The sequence below is a fragment of the Cicer arietinum genome, chromosome 7, assembly GCF_000331145.2.
Source record: "Cicer arietinum cultivar CDC Frontier isolate Library 1 chromosome 7, Cicar.CDCFrontier_v2.0, whole genome shotgun sequence".
Taxonomy (NCBI): Eukaryota; Viridiplantae; Streptophyta; class Magnoliopsida; order Fabales; family Fabaceae; genus Cicer; species Cicer arietinum.
Genome location: NC_021166.2, coordinates 8,221,653 through 8,231,446, shown reverse-complemented (window position 1 = coordinate 8,231,446; position 9,794 = coordinate 8,221,653). Strand labels below are relative to the sequence as shown.

Genomic DNA, 9,794 nt, shown 5'->3' with positions numbered 1-9,794 from the left:
TCTTGGTAGCCTTAGCTGCTAAAGCACCAGCAATAGCTCCTGTGAGGGCCCCGGCTGAAATTGCAAACCACAATACCACATGAGATGAGACCAACAAAAGCACACCTCAAATCAAAACTCAAAAGAATGGTTACGGATAGGTAAACAAACATTGAATTCAACATCTCGAAAAGAAAAGTCTCCAACTTTTATAAACAAAAGCATATACACCGTCTGATTATCACACCAACCATGAATTTCACTATGTCTATGTTTGTATTCACGGTGAATTCGGCAGAATCAAGACAAGGATTTTGACAAAAGCTACACTTTTGAGTTTCGATTCAACAAATTACTGTGCATGATTTCAAGTCATAAGAAAAACACCTATATAAATTTGATTTGTGAAAACAATAAATTCCCCATGTTTAAGCTTCATGAAAAAAATAAAAACAAACAAATCATATTCCAATTCTATTTGTACCTAACAGCAAGTCCATAAATTGCATACACCAATATTAAAATAGGGCAACACAAATGTAAAATAGGTTGAAACACCATCAATAAAATGAATGAAGAGAAATTGTAAAATACCAATGGCAAAACATGCGGTGAGAGTTCCAGAAATGGCGCATAATAAAAATTTGGAGACAAAACGAAAACCCAAAAAGAGTGTTTCGTTTCGTCCAGTTTCCATGATGGCCAGATAAGGAATAAGAAGGTGTCAGAGACGCTGCAAACGTCGACGGGCCATATAGATGCGTCTCTGTGATAGCTGTAGCAGCTTATGAGATATGATTGAGATTGAAATTGAAATTGAAATTGGAAGGATAAGGATGAAGATGCTAGATTTTGGGGCAAGAATCGTGCGCCGTAAAGTTAGCCAGGAATGGAATGGAAAATGAAAGCTAAGGCTTAGGTGGTTCGTTTCGTTTGGGATAATCATAACAATTACATATTGAGAGTGACGCCTGAATTAACATTTTTATTTTATTTCAGGTACCTGCCTGCAATAAATGAAATGTCACTTTGAAATACTAATACGACTATATATATATATATATATTTAAATACTACAACTAATTTATTTTACTTTAAATATGCTATAAGTATAAAAATGTTTTATTTGTATGAAATTATTACGATAGATTCACGATATAAAATATTTTTATATTATCATTGTATTTAAATATATTCTCATAACGGGTACAAGTATTTATTTTTATTAAATTTTGTATTGGATAAAGTTTAAGGTGGGTTTTTTTTTATAAATAAGTAAAAGTTAGTAATTAACATAGATATGTTAGTGTTCAAATTTGAACTCGTTATTTTTTTTTTTTGTTTAAGAGTTGGTTTGTTTGTTACTTATTTGTTTTAAGTTTTATTTTGTTTGTTATATATATATATATATATATATATATATTGAAAAATAGAAAATATGAAGCTTTTTTTTTATTGTTTAAATGGTAAATTATTTTTAATAACTTCTTAAAAAAAGTAATTTTATTACATTAAAATTCTTAAACATAATGAAATTGGTCGTATAACAAAATCAAATCATAATAAAACTAAGAAAAATATTTAAGATACACCCATACGGTATATATACTTTGAATTTTAAAAAGATAAAAAAAATATATAATAAATATGATATATTAATAATGTAATAACAAGAGAGATATAGATACAAAAATGATGGTGTTGAAAACATATAAGAAGATTGTGAGTGTATATGTATCATTATTGTAACATTACAATAACAATAACCATGAAGTTAACTTAATATGAGAAAAAATTAAAAGTTTCATTACATGCAAAAATTCAAAGCCAAAGCACAAAAAAAAAAAATACAAATAGAAAATTTAATACAATTTTTGAGACAAAATTTAAACAGTTTTTTGACATATAGAATCAAAAGACACTTATTTTTTAAAATTAAAATCTAAACTAAAATATATAACAAAGTATTCAATAACTTTTTTCTTTTGAAAACCTCTAACAATTTTGAAAAAATAAATAAAAGAAAAATTTAAAGTGAATCGATTAGAATATATGTCAGTGATATAATTAATTACTTACTAATGATCTTTATAATTAAAATGTGTTGGCAAACAAAAATACAACCGTAGATTTCTTTCACAACTATCTCATCAACAATTATATTTTTATTCTACGATGAGATAAATAATTAACCAAATTACAAACACTATTTATTTAACATGATGAGATAAACAATTAAACAAATGGATTTTCATAAACTTTCACCGGTCTTTACATAATCACTTTTTTTAGCTGAAGACTAAATCATACTCACAAAAACTTTACCTAATTACAAAATCCTTCGATAAAACTTTTTCGCCACAACTACTCAATCACTATTTGTAGTACAAAACAAAAGATAACAAATAAACAAACAAAATTAACCTCTAACAAAATCGGTTAGTAGAGTCAAAATTAACTTATCATTTTGTTAATAAGAAAAAAATAAAAAGTGACCGACAATAATACATAATTGAAAGAATGATCAGACAATACTAATAAACTAATTTAAAGTACTTTTTTTTCAACCACAAAAAATATCTAAGTATATAGAAACACACTAACTAGTTTCCTCTTCCAGCGGTGGAATCCACAAAACAAAAATGAAGAGGGGATAGATACAAATGGAATTGAGATAAAATTGATAACTATGAAATTAAGATTAGAGTTGTAGAAAAAAAATCAAATAATTTATCACTCTTCCATGCAAAGTCCTCATGTTTTCTGGTTTTGAACTTCATAAAAAATAGAGATTGAGTTTCAATTGTCAATAAAGATGGAAAAGTGAAAATCAATCAATAGGCAAAGAGTTGCTGATTGTGTGCAAATAATTAAAAGCCACCAAAAAGTGAAGAGGTTATATTAGATTTTATTTTCCATCGAAATCGCATTGAAGAATGAGGAGGCAAGTGAGAAATTGTGCAAATTAATTCTATTAATTTTACCGCATAGTGCATAATTTTTTGGAAGTGGAATTAAAAAAAAAAAAAACTAAATGGTTACATTGTTTAGGCGACAATGATTATTAAAGGATAATAATAAAAGTCTTTTTTAAACACAAAAATTATCATCTTCCAAACAATTCAAATATTTAATTAATTAATAAGTATATTTAATATATGATTTTATAGATTTAAATACTTTATTTAATTAATTATAGATTATTTCTAATAATAGAAGTTTAATATAATCAACTATCTCATTGATCGACAAATGACAAATTTGTCAACAAAAAAAAAACCTATAATATTACATAGTATAAATTTAAAGAGGTGGTTGTATTTTATTTTATTTTTTCTTTAAAAAATACTGCACAATGACAATTACAATTGATTACATGCGTTATTATTATTATTATTTTTATTACTTAAGTAGGCTTTCAACTTTCAATAAATAGTTTTTTATTAGGGCACATTCAATTTTGAATGCATTATTTTTTAAAATATTTTTTATGAAAATTAAGGAGTTGTTTCGGTTATTGAAGAATGTTTATATTGATTGAACGATTTTTAAAATCACGCATGTTTAGTGTTTTCCTTTCTCTTAATTTAAGTTATTAAACTTTTTGAACACTACGCGTGTCAGTTATTATCTTTCCTAAATATTATTTTGACTTTTTTTTAAACTAGTGTTTTTTCAATTACAAAAATAAAATAATAATTATTAAATTATTTCTATTAATATTAATTTTATTTTTAGCTAAAAACTCTAATTAAGTGAGACTTGTCAAACTTACCAAAATAGAACACATGTCAGTAACTTTTTTTTATATATAAAAAAAGAGCAATGATATTTGAACACAATTTTAAACACAAATACAAACACAAATATATGTGGTTCCCACATAGTCTTTCTTCATTTAATTCCCCTCTTTTATATTTTCTATACAATCTCTCTCTTTATTTAATTTCTCCCTCTTTTTATTTCCCCCTTTTTTATCTATTTTTTTTTTACTTTTTTTTTTCTTCCTCTATAAAAATAAACTTCACATATTCATCTTTCTTTTCTTTCATAATTCCTCATTTTTCCTTTTATTTACTTATTTTAATCAAATTTTTTATGAAGTAACTTTGACATTCTAATCAAACAAAATATAAACTTGGTTAATGACTTAAAGTAATATGGTTAATTCCTTACACAACTTGGTTAATGAATTTGATCAGAAAGTTTGGTCATTCTAATCAAACAATATAAATTTGGTTAATGACTTTAAGAAACATGGACTAAACTTAATATGGACTAACAATTCACAACCCTAACTTTTAGACGAAAATAATGCATTAACCACTTATTATACTTTATTAACCAATAATGTTTACACTATTAACTAGAAAATGAAACAAAAAAAAGACCAGAAAACTGTGTATGAGCCGAAAACAACAAAAGTAAACAGTTAAGAAAATATCAGAAGAACTAAAATAAAATAAAAATATATTTTAAATAATAAAATAAAAATCTAAGAAGTGTAGATTTGGAGAGCAATGTGTAAAAAAATACAAGTGAAAAAAAAATCTAGGTCAACACAAAAATTAGTTGATTCATCTAAAAAGAAGAGAGAGAGAATGAAAGAGGAAAAAGATGGATGAAGATGAAAAAGACTACAAGAAAAGAGAGAAAAGAAAGAGAGAAGAGAGAGATTGTAGTGTTTAATTTGATTTTATTGTTAATCAATGAAGAGAGAGTAACATAGGTATATTCATGAAGAGAGATAATATAAATATGTATAAATGTGTATAGCGTATACGTATACAGTAGTTGTGTTTGTATTTGTGTTTAAAATTGTGTTTAAATAACATTTCTCATAAAAAAACCTCTAACAATTTTGAGAAAATAGATAAAAGAATAATTTAAGTGAATCAATTAAAACACATGTCAATGATATAATTACTTATTAATGATCTTAGCAATTAAAATGCGTTGGCAAACAAAAACACAACCATAAATTTATTTCACAACTATTCCATCAACAATTATATTTTTATTCTATGAAGAGATAAACAATTAAACAAATAAATTTTTATAAATTTTTATCGGTCTTTATATAATCACTTTTTCTAGCAGAAGATTAAATCACATTTACAAAAACTTTACCTAAAACTTTACCTAGTTACAAAACGGTTCAATCAAATTTTTTCGCTACAATTACTCAATTACCATTTTTACTATAATTGTATTGAATTTTACCGCATAGTGCATAACTTTTTTGGAAGTAGAAATAAAAAAACTGAATGGTTACATTGTTTAGGCGACAGTGATTAATAAAGAATAATAATAATAATAGCTTTTTTAAACACACCGAACTTAAAATTTTCCATCTTCCAAATAAATTCAAATATTTTATTTAATTAGTTATAGATTGTTATTAATAATAGAAGTTTAATATAATCAAATATCTTATTGATCGACAAACGACAAATTTGTCAAAAAAAAAAACAAACCTATAATATTATATAATACAAATTTAAAAAGGTGTTTGTGTGTTTTTTTTTTTAAACGTGCATAATGATAATTACAATTCATTGCATGCGTTATTTTTTAATTCCTCGAGAGGGCACATTCAATTTAACATGCATTATTTTTTTAAATAATTTTTATGAAAATTAAAAAGTTGCTTTGATTATTGAAGAATTTTTATATTGATTGAATAATTTTTAAAATCACGTATGTTTAATGTTTTTCTTGCTCTTGGTTTAAGTTATTAAATTTTTTCAATAGCACGCGTGTCAATTATTATATTGACTTTTTATTGTTTTTTAAATCAGTCTTTTTTCAATTATAAAAACAAAATAATAAATACTAAATTATTTTTATTAACATAAACTTTAGTTTTTATTAAACACTCTAATTAAGTGACACTTGTCAAACTTGTCAAAATATCATATTTATTTTATTCTAATGTATAGATAATACCTCTTTGCGCATATATTAAGTCTATCATTAAATTTTCTTTGTATAAAACATTTTAATTTTGAAATTATAGTATTGGACAATATTTTATATACCACAATCTTTCCATGATCTCATAAGTCATAACTATAAAAAAAAAAAAAATTATTAATATTTATCTCCTTCATTAGGATTCACAAATCTTCTAGTCCCACTATACACTTCATAAAAATGATACTAAAAATAAATATAGCGACTAACTCTAATCACCCGTATCTATTTTGTTGAAATCTAATCATTAAAGGAACAGTTGTTAGCCTAATTCCTTCGAAGTATTCTTTTATGGATTTAATTTCCTTTGAATTTAATTCCTTGCAGGTTGATAATTCCAAATTTACACGTTAAAAAATTCGTATGCCATTAGATGGAAATATTAAAAAATATAGATTTTAACTCCTTTTAGGGATACATATTTTAACTTTATTTTACAATGTAAGGAACCCTCGTTAGTTTCCTTCATGTTGATCACTTTCCTACGAGGCATGCACCAAACGTGCCGCAAGCTATTTCACAAAGCAAATTACAACTAACACCATTTACATGAAAGGGGGTATAATAATGGTATATACCAAGCTTGCATCTACAATCAACCTCACAGGCGGTTTAGTAATAACTTCCATAATGGGCCTAAAAAGCCCAATCACGAAACAAACAAACACGACACGGACTCATTATATCATGTTTTTTATCCTGTCCTATAAATTAAGATGTTGTTGGCGCGTTTAAATAAATGTTTAAGTACACATCAATCAATCAATCCAAGTAACAAACCTTAGCCTGAATTCCGGTGGAAAAAATGGGTCCCCCTCCTCTCAGTGATGATCGATCGGAAATTGTGTTCTTCGACGTAGAAACAACCGTTCCTACGCGAACTGGCCAGGGTTTTGCAATTTTGGAATTCGGAGCCATTCTTGTTTGTCCAAGGAAGCTGACGGAGCTTCGAAACTACTCCACTCTGGTTCGACCTGCCAACCTTTCACTCATCTCTCCGTTATCGGAGCGCTGTAACGGAATTAACGCCGCAGCCGTTTCCACCGCCCCTACTTTCGCCGACATTGCTAACACCGTCTATGATCTTCTTCATGGTTCGTTTAAGTTTCTGTTTCTTTTTATTATTCAGAAAAACGTTGGAGTTTTTTATTTGATGTTGGTGAATTTATTTTTTTATTTGTTCAGGGAGGATTTGGGCGGGTCATAATATCATAAGGTTTGATTGTGTTCGGATTAGAGATGCATTTGCTGCTGTTAATCAGACGCCGCCTGAGCCTAAGGGCATAATTGACTCTTTGGTTTTGTTGACTCAAAAGTTTGGAAAAAGAGCTGGTAACATGAAGGTATTATTATAATAATCATTCTCTACATTACATGCCATATTAATTCCTTTTTTCTATATTTTCATAATACTCTCTAAATTATAAATATATTAATCGTAAATATTATTTTCTCCTTCTCTAAAAGAACAATCTCCAAAAAATAAGGGAAAATTTTGTCTTTTTTTTCCTTCTCATTCCCTCCTTCCAAACTCTCAAGCGGAGGTGTTGTTTTTCTTTTCAAATTTAAGCAAGTTATAACATGTTTCTAAAAGAGAGTATAAGAGTTTAGGCATGAGCTGCTTTTATAATAGAAGAGAGAATGAGGGGAAATTCTTGAAACAATTTATGAATATAATTTTTTATAAGCTCTTTGGAATACTTACATGTAAGATATAAGTCAAATGCTCTTCAAAACATCCCCTTAAATGCAAACTAAAGCATTGCACCTTGTGGGAATGAAGTTTAGTTCATTAAGTTATGATAGCATCTGTTAATTGTAAATTACAATTTGTAATATTATTCACTGCAGATGGCTACTCTTGCTACCTATTTTGGTCTTGGGCAGCAGACGCACAGGTAATTGTGCCAGCAAAAGCTTATATCCCATGCCTTCTAGTCATCTTCTATATTCAATTTCTTTTTGCTAATGTTTTATTTGCATCTTCAGGAGCTTAGATGATGTTCGGATGAATCTTGAAGTCCTCAAATACTGTGCCACAGTTCTATTCTTGGTAATTTTGTAATTCAATAAGTCTTTGTTTTCTGTTTTGCAAACTAAGCCACTGTTGTAGCTACAATTCATATCAGTTGATTCATTCAGCGTGCCCATCTTTCCGCTTGTTTATTTTATGTTGCTAATTGAAAAAACTTATGGTAAAAAGTAATGATAATCTATCTGTCCTTACAGGAGTCAAGTCTTCCAGATATATTCACTGAAAATTGTTGGGTTTCACCAAATGCTGTTACAAGAAGCCGTAGTAAGGATTCTGCGTCAGTAACATCTCCTCAAACTAAAGATCAAAATCATCCAATCTTTTCTCTTACAACAAGCAACACAAAAGTGGCTGTTCCACGTTTTGCAAATTCCAGTACAGTTCAATCAGATACTTTCAGCTTTCGCGATCTTCAAGATGAAATTAACCGAGAATCCATTAGGACAGATGTTGCCATGAATGAAAAAGCTATGCAACATTCACCTGCTTCATCAGCCTCATCTTCTGTGCCTCAGTCTTGCAGCAGCTCTATTGCTGTTTTAGAGCCCGGAAAAATAAGTATTTCTTCTATTGATGGGTCTGTTGTTCCATCTTATCGTGGCATTCAAAGGATAGAGTTACTTCATGAAGGTTTTCCATTTCAGCTTCAGTGTTCTGGTTTGAAAGTGCGGTTTGGAATAACCACAAAGTTTGCTGATAGTGCTGGCCGACCACGGTTAAACATTGTGGTCGATCCGTCAGAAAGTTTATGTAATGTTCTTGATGCATGCGACAATGTTGCGCGTAAGTTATCCTCAGAGTCTGGTAGCAGCTCTGATTGGAGGTCAGTTGTTATTAGGAAAGAGGGCTTCTTCAACTATCCTACTATCAGATTGCAGTAAGTTCTTCACCTATACACATGAATGCATGCACACATAAATGATTGCCTCAATTTATCCTTTTTTATTGTTGTTGTGCTTTTATATTGACACAGGCATAGCGTATAGTTAAATGAAGATGCCATTTTTGAAATTTTATTGGTTAAGATCATGTAGTCTAATATTTTCTGCTATTGTGATCCTGATTGAGAAACATATGAGCTGATAATTTCTTTGATGTTTGTGACATATACATTACAGTATACCTACAGCAGTATGCGAAGAGATTGCGATTTATGCGACAGAAATATATCAAAGAGAATCATCTGGATCTGTGCAAAGACTTCTCTTCAGTAAGTTTGATGCTGAAGAACTTGGTTCCTTGTTCAAGCCCGGGACATTTGTTGATGCATTGTTCTCCTTAGATCCGTATGACTATCATCAGAATGCAGGAATTAAATTAGTTGCCAAAAAATTGATCATTCATTGCAAGTAGAAGGAATAATATATTTCAACGTAGATTAGATGGTACATACATCATGCTACCAGGATTTATAGATTAATCATTGTTTATGTTGCAAAGTTGATTATATTTCATGATATTAGTTTAATTTATGTTCACATACATAAAATTTCTGATTATTCATGGATGTCATGCTCTCCTTATAAGGATAAACATAGTTTCCTGTGGCAAATGAGTAAATAAAGAAAAACATGAGATTATTAATTTCAAAGACCAATTATTATTCATATTAAATTGAAGGACCAGTTAAACAATCCTAAAACAACTTATAAAAATAACATATGATATTCGTATGAATGTATCCAAACACTAATTTAAGTGTTTGTCAGTTTATGGAATGAAACGAGGCAAGTTGTAGAGTGGAGCACATGCACATTGGTCTACCATGAACCGATTTAAATGCACACTTGAAAATTATTTGAAA

The 9,794-nt window shown here is 28.4% G+C and overlaps 2 protein-coding genes across 3 annotated transcripts in view; one reads left to right on the top strand and one right to left on the bottom strand.

Annotated features, from left to right (window-relative positions):
- Positions 1 to 811, bottom strand: part of LOC101508805 (NEP1-interacting protein-like 2) — a 2,885-nt gene extending 2,074 nt beyond the window's left edge. For both annotated transcript variants that reach the window (XM_012718119.3, XM_027336556.2), the window contains exons 1-2: positions 574 to 811; positions 1 to 54 (exon numbers count right to left, since the gene is read on the bottom strand). The exon at positions 1 to 54 is cut by the window's left edge and continues 119 nt beyond it. In XM_012718119.3, the coding sequence (XP_012573573.2) occupies positions 1 to 54; positions 574 to 676 (157 nt within the window). In that variant the 5' untranslated portion in view covers positions 677 to 811. The remainder of the gene's footprint in view (positions 55 to 573) is intronic.
- A 5,847-nt stretch (positions 812 to 6,658) lies between these two features.
- On the top strand, positions 6,659 to 9,497 carry LOC101500269 (protein NEN1). Its single transcript, XM_004508661.4, has 6 exons — positions 6,659 to 7,049; positions 7,141 to 7,298; positions 7,807 to 7,853; positions 7,945 to 8,008; positions 8,185 to 8,867; positions 9,109 to 9,497. Exons 1-6 carry the CDS (start codon positions 6,761 to 6,763, stop codon positions 9,341 to 9,343), a joined length of 1,476 nt encoding a protein of 491 aa, XP_004508718.1. The 5' UTR covers positions 6,659 to 6,760; the 3' UTR covers positions 9,344 to 9,497.
- The last annotated feature ends 297 nt before the right edge of the window (positions 9,498 to 9,794 follow it).